The sequence below is a fragment of the Cydia pomonella genome, chromosome 27 (genome assembly GCF_033807575.1).
Source record: "Cydia pomonella isolate Wapato2018A chromosome 27, ilCydPomo1, whole genome shotgun sequence".
In the NCBI taxonomy this organism is placed as follows: domain Eukaryota; kingdom Metazoa; phylum Arthropoda; class Insecta; order Lepidoptera; family Tortricidae; genus Cydia; species Cydia pomonella.
The window spans coordinates 1,258,901-1,281,404 of NC_084729.1; the positions used below are offsets into that span (position 1 = coordinate 1,258,901).

Genomic DNA, 22,504 nt, shown 5'->3' on the forward strand with positions numbered 1-22,504 from the left:
TTAAGTGTAGATTATTTCTAACGATCGATGTAATAATATAAGTAAGAAATGTTTTATAATGGAGGTAAAAACTGCCAGGCGGTATATTTCGGATTATTCCTACTAGCTATCACCAGTGTGAACCACCACCCTAATAATTTTTTCCTCACCACTGGGAGCAACTGAGGAAAAAAAACAACTAGTCTACTTCCACTACTGGGAATTATTTTTCTCAGTAGTTACCGCTAAAATATTGTAATATTCACTTGTAGTGTGTGCTACACCTCACCCACACACACGCATACCCTCAACATATATAAGAGCATGTACGTGTTATTTAAGCCATTATACGTTTATACTCGGAACTTTCTTTGTCTCTACGTCACCTCACATGGCGACCCTGGCTGGATCGCATGAGGTGGGAGGTCGAATCACACTACTTGTTTGGAGATATAGATCTATATTGTCTAAAGTAACATAAGTAACATATTATATAATAGAGTGGTATACATGTGTGAGGGCAAGGCGTAGCACAGACTACACACTGATAAAATATACCTAGATACGTTTTACGTCAACGGGTGATGAATTCAGTAAACTATATGTGTGTAAAAATTAATTCTTATGACACATTTCTAATAAATAATAGTATTAGTAACCATTTGCAGATCCAAGTTGTAATGTTTGCTGATTAAGCCAGGGATACACTACACTAGGGAACCAAAGTCCCGCTAATAATATAATTAAAGTTAAAAACTTTATAATGTTGTAGTTACATACCTACTAAATATGGTATTGTTTAGTACCTACTTATTGTAACTTTTTTTTACTATCAACAAATGATTATGATAATGTATCGCTAGCTACGTTGGGTGGCGACATCGCACGACTTATGATTATACACACTGATGACATGTGTCGCGCGCTGTTGCCGGACATCGAGCGAAGTCCGGCAACGTCGCGCCAATTCACCCACGTGTCGCGCGCTATTGCTAGATATGTCGAGCGAAGACCGGCAACGTAACGCCTATGGCGGGTAAAGGTAGTAACAGATAACGACAATTAAATAACCTTTCACGTTATCTCACAAAATTGTTTTGGACTACGCAAACAGTTGAGGCTTTGTATACTGCAGTTTTCTAAGGCTACAATTTTCATTTCATACTCTGCTGCTATTGTAGCGTCACTCTGGAGAGATTTGGAACTTTTGCAACTGTTCCTCATACGAGAGTGTTCTCCTTACCTATACACTCCATACTTAGTTGCGCCACTTCACCCGACGTCGCTTTTCGCCGAGTATATTCCTGGCTTGAAAGAGTGTTAGAATCAATGTTATAGTAATTAAGTCAACCTTTTGAACGCCAAGAACACCTAAAGTCGTTTCTAGTCGTGCCCACAGCGCCAAGGACAACTATTGGTGTCATGGCGGACGCTGTCAAAGTTACCTTCACTCGAGTAAGGTTATATTAGCTCCCTTGCGCCCGGGATCTTAGCGTTTGAGTGATGTTTGTGTTTATAGTTCAAAAGGTTAAGCAGATTTTCACATGAACTATAAATAAACTGTTACAAAGTTGCACTGTGTTTTATTTATACCATTTTTGTGAAATGCGATACAGGGTTTGTTTATAACTTTTGGCCACACTTTACAAATACGTCATACTGGAAGAACTGTTACTATGGGACCACAACAGCAAATCACGAAAATACTGTTTCATACATCGTGGTGATCAGAATTCGATGTCTTTGGGACAGCCTATTCTTTCGTCATATGGGTAACGGTTGTAAAACCCTCCTGCCTATCTTATCTAAAGAACAATGATTTAAGATATCCAATGGTGCGTGACTGTGGTGATGCCTTCGTTCAAGTTCGTGATGGACTTGATTTTACTAATCGCCGTCTCGATTTCCGAGGGTTCCGTCTCCGGCTCTATAACATCATAATCAAAACCGAGCACTTCCAACGAATGGCTAGATTCAAACTCTATCGAAGTATCCGATTCAAATCGCTTTATTCCAGCCGTAGTTTTTGAATCATACCTACTCGTCTGTCTCACCCTTTTCGGCATTCTTGGGCTCGGTGACAAAACATTTCGACGCTTAAATCTACAAACCCTTTCTATATCGCTAGGTTCTTTCGTCGTCTCGAAATATATTTGTTTACGCTTGCGTTTATTTTTCGCTATGTTCAGGAGCGCTTCGTACATGCTTTCAGGTTCTTCTTGCATGGTTAAATCTATTGCCAATTGTTGTTTCAAAAGGTTCAGAAGATTAGGCTTTTTAGGCCTGCTTTCTTCTTTTGAGTATGCAGACTTATCAGTAAACGTATACTTTCTTATGTTTTTCTTTCTTCGCTTAATGCTTTTTTGTGGTGTTAACCGCGACTTATTGTTGTAATAATCTGCCAGCTCACGACTTTGATCGTACGCGAAATCCTTATCTTCAATTGTATATTGCTTGGAATTATATTCCTGAAGTTTCTGCGCTACGGGGTCGTCTATCTCAAATTTGATATCAGAAGATTTCCCACTCTGTACATCAGGATTTGTAGCTACTTCTTCGTCGTAAACAGACTCGATGAGGTCTTTGAAAAAGGTATAAATCTGTTCGTCTTTCTTACCCTCGGCTTTTTTTAATTTATCATCGTTGTCCTTTGGTTTACTTTCATCATAATTGCAGATATACTGTTGTAATAAATTAGTGTTATCTCTTTTCGGGAAGATGGTGGACCAGTTAGTATCAGAAGACAAGTCTCTGGTTAATTTAGAAGACGTAGAAGGGGTTTGTAGCACCTTTCGGGGTGATGTGATATTTTCCGCATCTTTTGCGTGATTCTGTCTGAACTTGTTCATGTTTTTATTGTCTTCCACAATATTCCTTGGTTTATTTTCATGTTTTGACTGTTTGGATGTTTTGGAGCTCTGTTTTGGAAGCTTTTCAGGAAGGGTCCTCTTTTTACGTTTGATGAATCTTACCGCGGGGTCTGTAGTGCCCAGGAGGCGGGTGTATGTTGAGATGTTGGACTCTTTCGGGGCAGATGTTAGCAATTTGGATGTTTGTGGCCGAGGAATTGGCTGTGCTTTCGATTTATGTCTTTTGTTATCTGAAAATAATTAGAATTTTGTAGGGAGGCACCTATTATGTATCTAATAGGTACCTGCCTAACACTTACAGAATTTATTTTATTTTCGTTAACATCAGCCTGCAAAACTTCGGCTGGAAAACCCTGTCTCTTCGCCCTCTATCCTAAATTATTATAATTCTTTTTCTTCTTTATTATGTAATTAGCATTTTGTTTTATAGTGAACCTGTAATATGTGGCAATAATAAAAACTTATTCTCTAAAAACCATTCAAGCAACCAAAGCTTGCCTGTATATTTCCACCGTAGTGCTAGCTTTTCGGCGCATTCTGGCATTCCAGATAAATGTCGGGTAGGTACTCGACGCAACTTTTTTTAACACGAATAAGGCTAAGAAGTCGATATTTGGCATGATAACGTCATAACTTAGCTTTTAATTCAACGGTATATTCAGATTTCTTATTAAGATTATATGGGTTTTTAAGATAGCTGCCGTACACGTGACGTCCCTGACATTTTTGTGAAATGCCCGATATTGTACAAGTTTTCCGTTTGATTCATAATATAAATAAATAAATATTATAGGACATATTACACAAATTGACTAAGCCCCACAGTAAGCTCAAGAAGGCTTACTGTGTTGTGGGTACTCAGATAAATACATATAAAACACCGCAAGTCTCAGGAACAAATATCCGTGCTCATCACACAAATAAATGCCTTTACCGGGATTTTAATCCACCACTATCGGCGGTCAGAAGGAACAGAACAAATATTTACCTTCAGCGGGCAATTTAGGGTTCACCCACTTCTCAACGTAGACTCCACGCCTTTTCATATTTTCCATCTTGTACCCCACGTCGCCTGTACTCAAATTTCTAGTTTTGTTGGTGGTACTCGGGATGGCTCTGTTCGAAGACTTAGACCTCAACAACGCCCCTCCAAATAATACTTCCATAGTTTCGATGAATCATTACGGCGAAATTATATATTTTTCAATTATTTTTTTACTCGCATTTTGGTTTTTTTGTCATTAATGGTAATGACAATGAATGACAGTTTAGTGTCAAAAAAGAAAGATATTAGATTTTAGAAAAAAGGTTCGTAATTTTAAACTTAGCGTTTTTTTAATGAGGAAAATAGGTACGTCTTCTACACGTAGATATATTAGGTCTATAATACTATCACATTATATCGAGTAGTTTGACCCTCTTCTTTGACCGATCAGTTCTGCTGTTTTTTTTTTCAAAATAATACCATAATCTAGGTGGGTCAAATCAAAAAGTCAAAAAGACAGTCAAACACAATGAAATTTTCAAGCAAGAAAAACCTGGCACTTATCAAAATTACCGTGTACAATTGCTAAACTATGAATACGCAAAAAAATCATAGAATAATCCAACTATACAAAGATCGAGGAGACATGCGAAGAAACAAGAAAGAGCTTCACTCGTCCGTTCCTCGCGATAGAGGCGACGTCAAGAAAAGTCCCAAGAAAGTATCTAAACAAGAATTATTTAATACAACGAAAGCAGAAAGTGTTAAAACAGATCTCGTGTCTCGTTCGACGAATACGTTTGCCGAGTCTCTGCCTTTTAGCTTAGAGAATCAAACTATAAACGCTGATGTTAGTGTGGAAAATACTTTGGATTTTCGAAAGAGAGTTAAGGACAGATACACGTTTAAGCGGCATCAAGTGTTGAAGAACGATGATATGAGTCAATTCAATAGTACCTTGCAATGTGATGTCAGAAATGGTAAGTCTATATGTAGGCTACTTGGTATAGGATAATTAGATATCTACCTACTTCCCAGAGTATGTACAGTTGTGTGAAATATAATAGCAGTACACTCTGCGACGAAGATCGTCTTATAGAAAAGTTTATTTTTTTCTGGATGTGACTTGGGTTTAGATGTAAAGCTTTGATTGGAAATAATAGGAAAGATTCTAAATTACAATTATAGTACACAATTGTATTTTTTTCGTAGGGTTTTACGTTTTTATAGGAATTTCCGCAACTTAGTAAAAACAGCCGATTTTCATGATTTTTTTTTTTACTTCCAATATCATTTAAGTAAAGGTTACAGTTAATTTTGAAACAATATCAAGTAATGCAGAATAATTATATAAAAAGATACAATATTATTGATCTAAACTTATAGTTTTCCCTTAATTTACATTTTCTTATGTACTGCTATTATATTGCACACAACTGTATAATAATATAGTCTTCATCGTTTTCGATGACGGCGACCCTAAATAATCATTATGAATGTTGTCTAGCATGAGCCCTAATGTGGCTGGCCAGGCCGAACTTATTTTATATAAGTATTCTATTGCACTCGTGACAATAAAATTGAGAATGATAGAAGCTTCCCAGGGTACCTATAGCGCAACGCAGCCCAAAATATTAGACCAACATTTAGCGAGGCTCTCTGGTGGCTCAGGAAATAACGAATAAATTTTCTGCCCTCCGGGCACAAAGCGTCAACTTTGCTCCTCTGCGCTAAACGAAGATGCCGCTTTCCGCCTCCGTTGAGCAGAAAAATAGTATGCGCACCACGGGAAGAAACGTAGTATATTCCATCCCGCATGTTTGCCACCCTCGCCTTCGGCTTATTCGGCGACAATTTTAACCGCGGCACGCAATTTCCTACTTTTCCTACCTTGGGACACAAATAACTATTACGTTGCATCAGAGTTATACGTATTTGAGGCGCGAGGTTGCCCACCTCGCTCACTCCTAGTGCCGTCTCTGGTAGTTAGCAATGATAGCAAAGTTCTGGGACCGTCCAAATGAGGCTTTAGCCGTCAGATTTCTATATTAGCTCGCTTCTTATTTGTTTTTTTACAGATCCGCCGAAACATCATTTGGAGTATGTCGAAAAAAAAACAAAAGATTTTCGAGATGCAAAAAAGTCAGATAAAGCTTCAATACATAGAGCCGTCAGCGCTATAAAATTCAAACGCTCGTCCAAACCCGACGATTTGGCGGAACGCAAAAAATCGCCCCCAGAAACAGAGAAAAATATCACTAGAAAAGACAAAAGGCCGGTGATAAAAACTATTACGTCGAAAATGGACACGCGCGTGTACAAGGCGGTTACCTTCGTCGAGCAGACCGCTCGCAAACCGCTTCACATAAAAATACCTAAGGACATTAAATCTAAACCAAAGTCAAAAATACCTACAATGATACCTATTGTAAAAAGTAAAACGACTCAGAGCACAAAACGGCTGCGTAAAAGAACAGTGCCTCAGCCTTCACCGTCTTTCAAAAGCGCGGATTCCATGCCTACGGAAATAGCGAAATGGGTACCGGAATCTGTAGACCAACATACGAAGCCTTATTACGACGCTTGGGTGAGTAAAACCGCCACGGCCTCCACGAAGTTATTAAAAGAAGCTAGTCTTGAAAAGTCCGAAGTGCTCCGGAGGTTAGAGTTGGGAATGAAGAGATCGCCCGAGCTCATGTATAAAAAGTTTACGGAGGAAGAGTATGCGGGGAGGATACGGGTTAGGAGGCGCGAGGAAAAGTGATTTGTTCTGTCATTGTGCTGTTGTGTAAATAAGAGACGTTTATATCATTTAGTTTTTTTATTTATTAACAGTCACATGTAATTTACAAAAAATATACTCTTCTTAGGTATACAATAAGACGTTGGAGACACGCAACTTTTCAGTTTTGAAGGTTGATTTTATACAGTTACGTTGGGCAAGTCGCGCAGTTTCCAAAATGTTGGAAATTTCACAGGAGTGAAATAAATTCCTAAGATACAAAAATATGAAAATTTCGTAATTTGGAAACTTTTCGACGGCACATCACTAGTTAAACTAGAGTTCTGTCGTTCTCGAGAACGTTCTCCGTGTTGTATGGGGAATTTTCTCGAGAATATTTCCCATACAGACGGAGAACGTTCTCGAAATCGGCACAACTCAAGTTAAACCTCATTATTTACCTGTTGTTACTGACATTTGATCGTGCATCATATCTTCATATCCAACAGATCTTCTCAAAACCAAGCATCAAATCACGTTTAACCCTTATACGGGCTGGCGGTTCTCAACTTATAATACAATGTCAATCTTACATAGAATGGGGAAGATCGGGGAGACTTGATTCTAGGGCAGACTTGGTCACGTTGATTACGAAACCATAATTACTTTCCAATAAATTAAAAATAACAATATAATCGCCATCTGATTTTGACAACGTTGTGTTACAATTACTATTTTTAAATTCATATTTTAATTTTATAATTTAGGGAATCAAGTCTCCCAAGTCTCGCCTATAGAATATAGAACACATGTTAGAAGTGAAAGTTTCTTTTTTTTTTACTGTTTTCTTACCTTTTTAACTAAAGGTTTTAACAAATGAAGATTAACACATTCACTGCCAGGAACCCACCTGGTGGGCGCTCGTGAACTCTGTTCAGATGCCGGACAACCCGCTGGGCGGGTTGTTTTGTACGCAGCTATAGACCACCGGTTTCTAGGGTAGTGCGCCGTTTTTTATCTGGCAGTGAATGTGTTAAGAGTAAAAATAATGACAAAAAATATGTTTTGACGGTAATGAAATTCTTCATTTTCATTACCGTCAAAACATATTTTTTGTTGTTTTGTTGAATGTGTAGTTATTCTTAAGATAAATCGTTTCCAAGCAAAAAGTCCCACTTTGTCGCTTGCCATAAGGACGCTTTGACAGGGTATTCGTATAAAGATACAAGCAAATCTAGTAAGCGACAAATTGGTACCTTGGACTAGAATTCGACACAAACATCCTATATTCTCAGGAAATAATATATAATTTTAGCTTTAGATTGCAACCCTTCGACAAAAGTGATAGTGTATCTCTGGATAATAATTGTATCTATAACTTAAGACCTATCTTCATAACCATCAGGTACGCTTGGGCAGCCGACGATCATATCAAAGTCAATATTTAAGAAACCACTACACATACAGTTCGAGCTCTCAGTGGCGGAGCGCCCACAGAACTCCCATTTCCACCGGCTTACCTAATTTACAGCCAGTTGTTTTTTTTATTTATTACGAAAAGGTAAGCATTTGACCACAATGTTACCTAATGGAAAGTGCCGATGCAGACTAGAATGGAACATGCTTAATACCTAAAAGATGTCTATTCACTCTCGATTTAAAAAGATCCAAGTTATAGTGGACTGGGAATAGATTTGCAGGAAGTGAATTCCACTCCTTAGCCGTTCGCATGATAAAGCTGGATGCGTAGCGTTTAGTGCGAATCAGTGGTAAAGTAACGACGTAAGGGTGAAACGCAAGTCCGCGTCTAGTCCCACGGTGGCAGAACGGAGATGGGGGGATAAGATTATGTAATCCCATCGCACACTCCCCGAAATGCATCCTGTAGAATATCGATAGAATACCGTTTTAACTAAGGCTCGTGAAGAAAAATAACCCCAAATCAGTTCCGGCTTCCCTACGAATATATTAGACGCGCCGCCACTGGTAGCTGTGCCTCAGCAGCATCAGGGGCCATTTTATTTAAGATTGTAAACAACACTTTTATTTGTTATTTAACTTTTTTATGTTATATTTACTCAGAATCCTGAGCTTTTTTCATCGCGGGGTTAGAACTCACGCCTTCCCGCTTGGAATTAACTTGTAGCTTGAAAAATTCTAACGGGCCGATTTTTTCCCGTTAAGATTTGGATAAAATTTGGCTGGTGTGAAGATGAGGAGCTCCTCATTCTGGCTGAAATAAATACGAAATAGCTCTTATGGTGTACAGAATAGGGAACTATCTAGCAATCTATACAGCAAACTCTATCGAAAACTAACGAAAAAAATGGCTCAAACACCAGATTACGACCCAGTCCATGTCCAGTCCATCCATGATAGCTATATAATATAAATATCATGGGGAAATAAAACAATATTTTCTTCTCGCCAGGATTTCCCCATCACCATTGGAGGAATGAGCTAAAAAATAACAAAGCTCATATAAATAACCATCTCATGTGATGGAAGTAATGAAAGTAAATTCTCAACCTTCCGTCCGTTGCAATAAGAAAAAAACTTTAGATCAAATTAATGCTGCAAGTATTAATTAGAACGAAGAGTTTACATTTTAAAAACAAAAACACTAAAATGGTACCACAACTGGACATCCATAGACGGATGTTGGGAACAGAAATAGTGCCATTCGGCAGATTAAAAACGATTGTTAATGAAATAACAATCACAACATTGGAAACACCATGTTGCCCACCAAGACCTGAACGTCCCGGTGAAACTCAAATCGATAACAGGAACTAGAACGTAAAGACTTATTATACACAGTTCTATTTGCACTGTAACAACTCTTCTCATTGGAATTCTTGCCGTAGCAATTATAGAAACGTACAACATATTTAAATATAGTGCTGAATCATAAAAAATATTCAAGCCAGAATGCCGATATTTTATATATAATATAACACAACGATGGTATAAGCGAAAGAGCCGCGAACGCTCGAAAAATGGACAGCGGACATTGTCCGGTGTGGACGCCTGCAACATTCAGTTACAATACTAACTCACTATGGCGACAGAACAAACGTCTTCATACTTGAACAACTCAAGGTGAGACGCTCTCAGTTATGGTCAGAGCGAGTATCCTCAGATACTTCGGACATGTGACGCGACGTGGAGAGCAGGCCATGAAGACTTGTTGCTCAGGGACGGGTCAATAGCTGTAGGTCAAGAGGACGTTCCCCGATGCGTTGGACGGATCAGATAACCTTACCAGCACCACACTAACACATGGGCCAGGGAGAACTGGCGTAGAATCGTTGGTCGTTCAACGTGACCACTACTGCTCTGACAAGAGTAATTCAACGGAGATGTTGACAGTTCAATGGAAAAATTCAGGACCCTTTCAACTAATTGGGAACCTTCGACAAAAATACTAATCTGCTCAACGAAGATTTTCCCGAAACTCTTAGGGAAAAATGTACAGTCAACGTGATCTTATGTCATGATGCATCTACAGCGTGCATTTTAAATATAAACGGAAGTTGAATCGAGGCGTACGTATCAGCGCCATGAACCTTATCAGAAACCAAAACATGCAGGAAAATTTCAAATCGTAATTTATTTCAGTTGGGCCTCTATTAATCGCCCTTAGAATATGTGATCACATCAAAAATATACGCTGAATAACGAGACCCGATTGAAAGGATGTGATTATTGTAGACTGCAAGTGCTTCATCAGCATTGATGATGATGATCTTTCCGGCCGATTTCGACCATGGCGACCACTTCGACTCCTAGTTAGCTCGGCGCTCATGCGCCCGAAGATGGCTGACATAGCCGATCTTTGAGGTGAACCCCCGCGCACATTGAGGGCACGTGAGGACACCAGCTAGGTAATGGACGCAGGCTGGCGCGTTTTCAGCTCGTCGCGTTTAGCGTCGAGGTCAGCTTTACGTTGCTCCTCGAAATCGCGCACATTGCCCTGCACCAGCCTGCGCCACTCAGGACGATGTGCTGCCAAACCTTCCCACCGAGAGGCGTCAATGTTGCATCTTTTCATGTGTCTTTTCTGAACATCTTTGTATCGGAGGAGTTGTCCGCCAACTTTCCGCTTACCCTCCTCTAGTTCAGAATAAAAGATGCGCTTCGCCACTCTCTCCTCCGGCATACGCCATACGTGACCGCACCACCGAAGCTGTCGACGCATTATGTAAGCCTCTATTCCACCGACCTTGGCTCGTCGCAGAACTTCGGTATTCCGTACTCGATCAGACCATCTGATGTTCATGATCTTACGCAAGCATATGAGGTGGAACCTGTCTAAGGTACGAATGTGATGACGGTACACGCACCACGTCTCGGAAGAGTATAAAAGGTTTGGCAGCACGAACCATCATCATTAATTATTATTGATTTATTATCATTTATTATTGTCATCAGCATTATAGAATGAATAATGTAATAAAATACGGAATAGGAAATAGCACCCGAAGGCAGTTTCCAATAAGTCTTCCGTTAGAAGAGTTCAATTGAAGGTCACCTGAACGTTGAATGAATGAACATCCAGGAATCCAGGAAAAACCTGGAAAATACATGACGTATTTTCATCGCACTCTAGCCGGAGCAGAAAATATAATCTGAACAAGGAATAATGAAAAAAAAAAGGAAAAAGTTAAGGAAAAGCAATTGGATTTGGGTCGTCCTTGTAAGTAAATATATACCTGTATCAGGAGAACCCGCAAAATAATAGTTCAATAAACCAAACATCTCTCTCAAGACTTCCCCAAAAAAATCGCATGATTTTTGGCTATCAGAATCCCACTTCTGAAGTATCAATGAGGTCAGGAGGAAATAATTATTTTTGGCCTGACTTATTGCCTGGACAGATGAAAGTCCAGACAGGAGAAAATATACCTAACAATCAAGACTTATAATAAACGTAATACACGTTGCGCGCAACGAAGACGCCATGGAGAAGCTAGTTCAGAGTAGAGTGGATGGTACAACACCAGACTGCTCCCCTTAATTTTATATTGAATTATTTTTTGAAATCAATTATTTGAATTCAAACTAAATGCGATGGACCGACCAAGTGAAGGTTCTCACCGGCTCACTCCAAGTCTGCGTGCGAAAAGCACTAAGTAGAAAAGGAATGCGGAAAACAAGAAAAAGTCCGTTCAAAGACCACAATGATATCGACTGCTTTCTAAAACGAGAGTATATGACTAAAAAGAAGATACTCAAAAAGTAGAGCTTATAGCCAGCGCGAGCTACGCGCGTAGCCGATAACACGAAAAAACCCGTATGTAGCGAAGATCGCCTACGAGAACCCGCCTAGCGGGTCGCTGGCGGCGAATATGTTTAGAGATTGGAGCGACCTCGATACCAGAAAGTACTCTTCTCATGACTTCGCCAGTAAACCGGAAATGTTTACCCAGCTATGTCATCACCAAATTGGACATGACTGAAGCATGTCCAGGGAAAATATTTGACGCTGGCAAGGGATGTCTTGCCAGCGACCAAGTACAAGTATTCAGACCTCGTACAGGGGTTTCAAAAGGGGCTTCAAGGGGCCCGCGAGCCCTTACTTATAGCCTAGGGAAAGGAAGCTAGAGAGCCAAAGGCCTAACATTTCTGCCCTAAGAAAAGGAATTTAATAAAACAGACGATAAAATTCGTCTTTCGAGACTCCGTTCTACCGCGACCGCTACTGGAAAAGTGAGAGTCAGAATGGCGGGTGTACCTAAATAAAATCAAATGAAAAGCATACCATATTTTTGTACCTAATTTGTACTATTTAGTACCTCGTTTAAAAAAAATTGTACCTCACGGTACGTAAAGTTATCATCAAAAAACAGGTCACCCGCCATCCTGACAGTCAGAATGGCGGGTGTACTTTATTACGCTATGTTCCCGTGGTTATTGATAAATTCTATAAAAGCCAAATTTTTGTACCTTCATATTCAATTATAATATGAGCCATTTTATTTGTGCTTTCCAAGTTTTACTCATTTTATATTTTGCTTGCTATTACAATTTTGCAGGCGTTATAATTTTTCAAGTTGTCGATTTAATTTTTAAGAAAAAACGCTAAGGTACAATTATTTTTATTACGCCAGGATTTAGTACCTTTAATGTTTAATCTGTTAAGTTCAAATAATTCAGAAAATCATGTCTTAAAAATGATTTTTCTTAGGAAGATTTCTTTAAATTGGCGCCTAGCCTTTTTTAAGACATGATTTACTGAGTTATTTGAACTTAACAGATTAAACATTAAAGATACTAAATCCTGGCGTAATAAACATAATTGTACCTTAGCGTTTTTTCTTAAAAATGAAATCGATAATTTGAAAAATTATAACGCCTGCAAAATTGTAATAGCAAGCAAAATATAAAATGAGTAAAACTTGGAAACCAAAAATAAAATGACTCGTATTATAATTGAATATTAAGGTACAAAAAAGGTACAAAAATTTGGCTTTTATAGAATTTATCAATAACCACGGGAACATAGCGTAATAAAGTACACCCGCCATTCTGACTGTCAGGATGGCGGGTGACCTGTTTTTTGGTGATAACTTTAAGTACCGTGAGGTACAATTTTTTTTAAAGGAGGTACTAAATAGTACAAATTAGGTACCAAAATATGGTATGGTTTTCATTTAATTTTATTTAGGTACACCCGCCATTCTGACTCTCACCTGGAAAATCATCGCGAGCGCGGACTTCTGGCCGAAGGAGGTGATATTTCGGTGGTTCCGGGGGAATCTACACCAGGTGTCGTCAAAATAATTGTTAGTTTTTCTTGTATGTATGTTAGTCTGTATGGTATTGTAAAGAGATACGGTCGTGAAGGTTTCCAACCTTCACAGTAAGCATGTAAGGGCCTTTGTTGCCTGACAATATATTATTTTTTACTTGATTTGAGACAGGAAGGCGGTAATATTGACAAAGTAATCATATTCTTATTTTTAACAAGAAGAAAACGTCTGCGAACGATGCTACTAAGCTAAATTTAAAAGTTGAAAAATTACTGCCTTGCGTGAGACTTCAACTCACGGCCTCTGGATCGAGCTTTGCCATCTGAGCCACCCAGACCTCATTCATAGCCGGCGAATCTTTCCACCATATGTGACGATGTGCTACCCATACTAAATTTAATTTAATTTTGTATGGGTAATTTAATTTTGTATTTCCCTGATGCGTCGGGTGCGGGGCAGTCCCAATATCATTCTGAAGATGATAGCCGAGAGGGTGGATTGTGTATATTTATCACACTGTGGAATATTACATTCTCCCACTAGTACTGTCGAATGGTAAAGCCCGTTTAATAAATTAAGATTTTTAAAATTTAGATTTTTAGTTAGTTTTAGAAGATATGTGTCTCTTGTAACACGAAATAAAAGATTTTTTTTTTATGGGTAGCAGATCGTAACTGGTGAATTACCAATATGACTTGGAAATTCGGTAGCCGTTTGAGAAGTGTAACGCTCATACGGTAGATATCGCTAGCGCCCCTTCACCCACATGGTGCAAAGATTTGCTGGCTATGAATGAGGTCTTGGTGGCTCAGTTGGCAGAGCGCTGGAGTATCGATCCAGAGTCACTGAGTTCAATTCTCACCCAAGGCAGTAATCTTCCCACTTTTAAATTTGTTCTAAGCTTAAAGTATTTCATATTTCAGTTGTGCTGTTATCTGATGGAGAGAAGGTAGGACCGAAGATACAATATACAAGATAAATATAAATATAAATAAATATTATAGGACATTATTACACAAATTGACTAAGTCCCACAGTAAGCTCAATAAGGCTTGTGTTAGGGTACTTAGACAAAGATATATATAATATATAAATATTTATAAATACTTAAATACATAGAAAACACCCATGACTCAGGAACAAATATCCATGCTCATCACACGAATAAATGCCCTTACCAGGATTTGAACCCGGGACCATCAGCTTCGTAGGCAGGGTCACTACCCACTAGGCCAAACTGGTCGTCAAAAGAATATACAAGAAGATGCACTATCATTTTGACAAGTTACATTAAATGTGTCGAAGTCTAGTCAAAAGTCCCACTTAGTCGCTTGCCATTAGGACGAGATTTACTTGTATCTTCATACGAATAAACTATCAAAACGTCCTTATGGCAAGCGATAAAGTGGGACTTTTTGCTTGGAAACGATACAAATGGACATAGTTAGCATATACACAAACCTAACGCGATCTACTTCATTTTTCACTATATAGTACAATTGCTTTTTACTTTCTTCAAAAAACTTAAGCTAATGTGTAGGCTATATTTTTGTTACGACCGCATAATCAAAGGGTTTCCTTAAGTCTTGTGAAAAATGTACAACTTTTATTTTTCCTAATAAAATAATATAACAAACAACGTATCACTACTATGTTTCAACTCGAAACGTCGCATTTACTGTCGCGACGTCACAACTGTCACAAGTAATCACGATGTGCGAAATGCATTCTATTGTATCTTTGTCTGTCCCTTATGTACAATAAAGCGTTTACATACATACACATTTAAGATACATTTTTTTTTATACTACGTCGGTGGCAAACAAGCATACGGCCCGCCTGATGGTAAGCAGTCTCCGTAGCCTATGTACGCCTGCAACTCCAGAGGAGTCACATGCGCGTTGCCGACCCTAACCCCCTCCCACCCCTCGTTGAGCTCTGGCAACCTTACTCACAGGCAGGAACACAACACTATGAGTAGGGTGTAGTGTTATTTGGCTGCGGTTTTCTGTAAGGTGGAGGTACTTCCCCAGTTGGGCTCTGCTCTAGATCTGGAATGATATCCGCTGTGCTGTGCCCTACCACACAAGGCGAGATGACATTCACAATGCCCATACCTCTCTTACATACATTGCCGCTCGAAAAAATTCAAATTTCCATTACGCTCCGGTAAAGCAGACGCTTCTCATACAGATTAGATGGCATATTATGGAAATGGCCACAGTAATGCACGTTTTGTAAATATAAATACCACAAAATCAGGGTAAAGTTGTCCGGGGGACCGTAACCATGCCAACGAGGGACACTAAAATATTGATTCGCCCATTAAATGTGACGTTTTCAAGAAAAACTTACCACATTGTCGCTTACCATTAGGACAAAATTTGCTTATAATATTCAACATGTCAGAGCGTCCTTATACAAGCGACAATGTGGTACCTTTTGCTTGAGAATGACAATATTTTACTAAAATCTACACATTATTATGCTTATTGCGAGCAAAAATGATTAGGAAACTTGTAACAAATAACATGCTTATGTCAACTTACTAATACAAATGTCAAAATATCAGATAAATTAAATCTATATGTTACTAACATATTATAAACTTATTACTGAAAGTAGTCATTAACTAAATGAACTGAAAAAAATGTGACAGTCCATATAAAAAGGGACGCCACAAGGTCCCTTTTAATGTGGAATGTCACAAATACAAGCAGAAATGTCTGCAAACGATGTTATTAAGCTTATAAAGTAAATTAAAAGTAGAAAAACTCACTGTCTTGGTTGGGACTTGAACCCACGACCACCGGATCGCTAGCCCGGTGCTCTTCCATTTCATGCTATATTGGGTAAGGTCTTGGTAGCTCAGATGGCAGAGAAATTGACTGGCGATCCGGTGGTCGTGGGTTCAAGTCCCACCCAAGACAGTGAGTTTTTCCACTTGTCATTTGTTTCTAAGTGTACACGCAACGATTGTTTGATCTATTGGGTCATCCATTTATTACATCACAAAATTTCGACTTTCGGACCCCCCCCCCCCCCATTCCTTGTCACGTTTTTCCTACCTCTTTAACACATACTGTCACATTTGGCATGACCCCCTATTGCTGTGACGTAATATAATAATGAGCTATATTCACAATTATCAAAAAAACCGTCAACTTATTATCTAAGCAAATAACACTATAACGATTCCTGATCATATAATCGAATAAAGCAAGTTGGACAGTGCTGCCCTCCAGCGGTATTTAAAAAACAACCCAGTGAAAAAATGGAAATTTCAGATAAAGAATTCAAGGTAGTTAAATCGTCTATTACTGGCTACCTTCCAATAACTGGACACCTTATACTAAAATGGCTAAAAAAATAGGAATTCAATTTATTTATTCCTTGCACAACGTATCAGCATTGCGATACAACGAGGAAATGCCGCCAGCATCCTTGGTACAATGCCTCAAGGGCCTATTCTAGATTTAATCTAGTTGTAGTAATCCTCTGTATATATCCATTATGTATATTGTTATTGTAAATAAAATGCTTGAATTTATTTACACAATTCAAGTAAACCAAAAATCGTTACATAGTTCTGAAAATTTACTCGGATCATGTGAATATTAAACAATCTTTTTTAGTATAAGGTGACCAGTTATTGGAAGCAAGACTCGGGGAACCGGTTTTCAAAATAGCGGTAAATACTGGTTTATTTTAGTTTTACTCCAAACTTTCATTAGAACACGAACGTGTTAAGAACTTTATTGTAACCTAAATTAACCGGTTTATTCGACGAGCGACGAGACGGCGTAAACAAAGAAACCGACATAGGAAGAAACCGGTTTTTATTAATTAACTCATAGAAACGGAACTAAATTTAAAACTTAATACACCATTAAGTCCCGTTTTCTTTGAGTTAATAATGTGTAAAAATCGTGAAGTTTAAACCGGTTTTTATTGTTCGAAACCGGTTAATTTGACAAAGACTTTCTGGAAATGTTCTTTTAAGAACCGGTAAAAAATAACGGTTTTACGAACAAAAGCGAAATTAAAACGTACATGAAATTTAACCGGTTGTTCAGAAACGCCGCAGTCGACAGTTCATTCCACAAATTCGCTGTAATAAGTTGAATATTGAAATGCGATTTTGTTTAGACGTTGTCAGTCTTCTTGATTTATTCGTCCATGTTAATATGCCTATGCTTGCGTACGTTCACTGGTATTGTCAGAAATATTGAAAAGTTGATTTGACAAATTACAATACTGAAACACAACGGTGAATCTATTAAAAACCTCAGAATGCCTGTCACTTTCGCACTTACATACCTGTTAGAACGTGACAGGCATATTGACAAGTGATAAAAATGCGAGTGTGCTACAGCCGCTGGTTAAGGAACCCTACTTATTATGTCACTGAACCCTATTGATTACAATGTCCAATCTCTGCCTACAGATCTACAATGCATAAGATTGCCTGCCAATGATCAAAAGATCACTGTCCGATCGGATATCGAATGACTCTATATTTTTTTCATAGTTTAGATACGATGACAGCTGTTAACATACAATTTATAACCTTAAAACGCTATATTATATACAAGGTGGCCAAAAAATACGTGCATTCCCGCCGCCTGGGAGGTGTTTTGGGATTATACTGAGCAACTTTTACCATAGGACCAACCCCGAAAAAGGGTAGAAAATGGACCAGCTGAAATGTATGAAACAGCCAGAATTTTTTTTCGCGATTTCGGAATTGGTCCCATACTAAAACTTGCTCAGTATAAGCCCAAAACCTCCCCCTGGCAACGGGAATGCATATATATTTTGGCCACCGTGTGTAGAGATGACAGCTGACACTGTACCCAAGAAAGCAGGTGTGCATGTTACTGTATGGCCCGGAGGAGGTCGGGCGCGGTGACGAGGTACTCGCCGACGTCCTGCCGCGCGACGCGCGCCACGCGCAGGGCGCCGGCGCCGTGCTCGTCCAGCTGCAGGTGCTGCTTGGCGCGCGAGAGCTGCTCCGGTGTTGGGGCCTCCGGAAAGTCTGTAGAGAAAATAATCTAGATAAGAAGGCTGTTCAATTCATGTTCGTACCTACATAGCCGAGATGTTTAAGGTTGGTATTCCATCTGTCCAATATCATGGTTGGTTTGAGTCTCACAATTTGCTTAATGAGAGAGTGAGACGCAATGCACGTTGTTAGTGATTGGACAGTTGGAATACCACTCTAAAGATACCGACGTCTCGTTAGAAAGTTTCCGAAATTGCCATATTTTCATGTTGAAAATATTACAAACAAACCACTTACGAAACCAGTTGCCTACTAAAGTTATTCAGTAAGTCCGAGCGATCCACAAGGACAATAAACAAAATCCATCACCCAACCTAATTATTCTAGGAATTTTTTTAACAGCGCGATGTAGAATTTCCACCGGTCGCTACAGCGCCATCTAACGAACAATTGGCGCATTAACCTTTGATGACGAGCGTGCAGACGGCGGCGGGGATATCGCGCGCGAACTCGGGCATCATCTTGCGCAGCGCGGCGACGGGCAGGGTGGCCATGTGGCCGTGGTCGTAGAACAGGATCTGCGCCGCCGCGCCGCCCGGCCCGCCTTCTTGCTGCAGCATCACGGCGCGGAGCCACTGCTTCTCTGTAATACGTGATTACTGGTTACAAAGTGCCAACGGCCGACTTGCACATCCCTACGATCAAGATTGGGAGAGGCCATATGACCGAACGAAATGCATTTATGAAACTTGCATTAGGAGTAGCACGAAACCGCTATTATTATTTGTCCTTGCAGTCTCACTTTTTTTAATTCCCCATCTTAAATTTGTGATGTTAAAACGTGTTTTTAATTTTGTCGCATAGCGTATGATGACCCTCAGGGGCGTACGCGTACAGCACACATACGGTCCTACCATCTAATCCATCTATGAAAACCACGTGACTTACTGATAGGGCACATCGCAATGCACAGCTCCTCAGGTTTGGGCAAGTAAGGGTCCTTGGCGAGGGCGCTGTTGCAGTACTCTTCCAACTGAAACAAACACAAGTTTAGATTCGAACGTACACTGACATCAGAATTATATTTGATTTGTTATTTAGTAATCGAATTGGCCTGTAGAACGATAATTGGATGCACGCTCTTATCGCCAACTTACGAGTCCAAACTTCCGTATACATAAGGGCGTTCATCAGGTGCCCCGACAGCATGGCGTGCTGCAGCACCCCGCCACGAGTGCGACAGAGAGGGACCTACCCGGGGAGTGAGAGCTGCAGCCTTGCGCGCGTGCTCGGCGTTCTTGGCATGCCCCGACAGCATGGCGTGCTGTAGCACCTCGCCACGAGTGCGACAGAGAGGGACCTACCCGGGGAGTGAGAGCTGCAGCCTTGCGCGCGTGCTCGGCGTTCTTGGCATGCCCCGACAGCATGGCGTGCTGTAGCACCTCGCCACGAGTGCGACAGAGAGGGACCTACCCGGGGAGTGAGAGCTGCAGCCTTGCGCGCGTGCTCGGCGTTCTTGGCATGCCCCGACAGCATGGCGTGCTGTAGCACCTCGCCACGAGTGCGACAGAGAGGGACCTACCCGGGGAGTGAGAGCTGCAGCCTTGCGCGCGTGCTCGGCGTTCTTGGCATGCCCCGACAGCATGGCGTGCTGTAGCACCTCGCCACGAGTGCGACAGAGAGGGACCTACCCGGGGAGTGAGAGCTGCAGCCTTGCGCGCGTGCTCGGCGTTCTTGGCGTGCCCCGACAGCATGGCGTGCTGTAGCACCTCGCCACGAGTGCGACAGAGAGGGACCTACCCGGGGAGTGAGAGCTGCAGCCTTGCGCGCGTGCTCGGCGTTCTTGGCGTGCCTCGACAGCATGGCGTGCTGTAGCACCCCGCCACGAGTGCGACAGAGAGGGACCTACCCGGGGAGTGAGAGCTGCAGCCTTGCGCGCGTGCTCGGCGTTCTTGGCGTGCCCCGACAGCATGGCGTGCTGTAGCACCCCGCCACGAGTGCGACAGAGAGGGACCTACCCGGGGAGTGAGAGCTGCAGCCTTGCGCGCGTGCTCGGCGTTCTTGGCGTGCCTCGACAGCATGGCGTACTGTAGCACCCCGCCACGAGTGCGACAGAGAGGGACCTACCCGGGGAGTGAGAGCTGCAGCCTTGCGCGCGTGCTCGGCGTTCTTGGCGTGCCCCGACAGCATGGCGTGCTGTAGCACCCCGCCACGAGTGCGACAGAGAGGGACCTACCCGGGGAGTGAGAGCTGCAGCCTTGCGCGCGTGCTCGGCGTTCTTGGCGTGCCCCGACAGCATGGCGTGCTGTAGCACCTCGCCACGAGTGCGACAGAGAGGGACCTACCCGGGGAGTGAGAGCTGCAGCCTTGCGCGCGTGCTCGGCGTTCTTGGCGTGCCCCGACAGCATGGCGTGCTGTAGCACCCCGCCACGAGTGCGACAGAGAGGGACCTACCCGGGGAGTGAGAGCTGCAGCCTTGCGCGCGTGCTCGGAGTTCTTGGCGTGCCCCGACAGCATGGCGTGCTGTAGCACCTCGCCACGAGTGCGACAGAGAGGGACCTACCCGGGGAGTGAGAGCTGCAGCCTTGCGCGCGTGCTCGGCGTTCTTGGCGTGCCCCGACAGCATGGCGTGCTGTAGCACCCCGCCACGAGTGCGACAGAGAGGGACCTACCCGGGGAGTGAGAGCTGCAGCCTTGCGCGCGTGCTCGGCGTTCTTGGCGTGCCCCGACAGCATGGCGTGCTGTAGCACCTCGCCACGAGTGCGACAGAGAGGGACCTACCCGGGGAGTGAGAGCTGCAGCCTTGCGCGCGTGCTCGGCGTTCTTGGCGTGCCCCGACAGCATGGCGTGCTGTAGCACCTCGCCACGAGTGCGACAGAGAGGGACCTACCCGGGGAGTGAGAGCTGCAGCCTTGCGCGCGTGCTCGGCGTTCTTGGCGTGCCCCGACAGCATGGCGTGCTGTAGCACCTCGCCACGAGTGCGACGGAGAGGGACCTACCCGGGGAGTGAGAGCTGCAGCCTTGCGCGCGTGCTCGGCGTTCTTGGCGTGCCCCGACAGCATGGCGTGCTCCAGCAGGCTGCAGTCCAGGATCACCATCTCACCGCCTGACGCGGGGGGGTCCACGTATGTGATTTGATGGAAGTGAAACGTTTCCGTTTCTAGAAAAAAATAGATAATCATTTTATTATTAATTTGTACCTTGTCGTATAGTTGAGATGAATTTCGTTTGTTTAATAAAGTATCTACTGACTTATCTCTAATACTAAAGTACTCAGAGTATTCTCTAATAACTTAACAAAAAGGAGTATATTTAGATGTAGAACAATTAGTAGACTGTAAAAAATACTTTTTAACGCGAACTGCAGAAATATATATCTATGTAAAATGGAAATGTAGTGCAGGGTATTCTGTTTGAAAGTTGCACGAATGCAAAAAGCTAATACATATGATAATTCCATATTTACCTAGCACATCCCCGCCTCGTTCCAGGATCTTCTGCCACTCCGGCGTGGACAGCGCGTCCACGGTGCGGTTGACGTCCTCGTTGGACTGCGACACGGTCAGGCGCACCGGGGTCTTACTGGGCCCGGTCTTCTCGCCCGATGGAATGCTCTGTGAAAGGATATACTTATTTATTTATTTAAGAAACAAACAGTCTTTTATAGTTATATATAACACAGGAACTTTTCTTAAAACTAGACTTACAGTTTCCTTAATGAAAATATTTTAACATCATGCTTATTAAGTAGTTTCTACATAGTAAAACAGAGCTATTTGTGCGCGCAAAAACAAAACGCATAAAAAAAAGAAAAGAAAAATTATTTTTATTTTTTATTTTCTTTATTTAGAAACAAACAGTCTCTTATATTGATAAATTGTTACAATATAGGGTAATAGTCTTATAGACCTACAGGTAATAGTCTTACAGTTTCCTTAAATTATGAGAATAAAAACATAAGAGCATTATAACAACCTTATGGTATTGTTTACAAACTGAATTCTCATGATTTATTATCTATTAATAAAGAAATTATAAAAAGCAGTAACATCTAATTCTGAGATTATTTCTTTATAGCGCCAATCTAAACATTTGGGTTATTAATTATTACACTGCATAGATAGTGTTTTAAATCTATTAAGTATACTACTAAGTATAGTACTTATATGTATTGTTCTTTTTATTATA

The 22,504-nt window shown here is 41.4% G+C and overlaps 2 protein-coding genes across 2 annotated transcripts; one reads left to right on the forward strand and one right to left on the reverse strand.

Annotated features, from left to right (window-relative positions):
* Positions 1-1,542: 1,542 nt before the first annotated feature.
* Positions 1,543-4,106, reverse strand: LOC133532382 (uncharacterized). The gene is made up of 2 exons (XM_061870991.1): positions 3,838-4,106; positions 1,543-3,079 (listed from the first exon to the last, which is right to left on the reverse strand). Exons 1-2 carry the CDS (start codon positions 4,013-4,015, stop codon positions 1,800-1,802), a joined length of 1,458 nt encoding a protein of 485 aa, XP_061726975.1. The 5' UTR covers positions 4,016-4,106; the 3' UTR covers positions 1,543-1,799.
* Positions 4,107-4,326: 220 nt separating this feature from the next.
* LOC133532383 (uncharacterized) lies at positions 4,327-6,733 on the forward strand. The gene is made up of 2 exons (XM_061870992.1): positions 4,327-4,814; positions 5,913-6,733. Exons 1-2 carry the CDS (start codon positions 4,427-4,429, stop codon positions 6,596-6,598), a joined length of 1,074 nt encoding a protein of 357 aa, XP_061726976.1. The 5' UTR covers positions 4,327-4,426; the 3' UTR covers positions 6,599-6,733.
* The last annotated feature ends 15,771 nt before the right edge of the window (positions 6,734-22,504 follow it).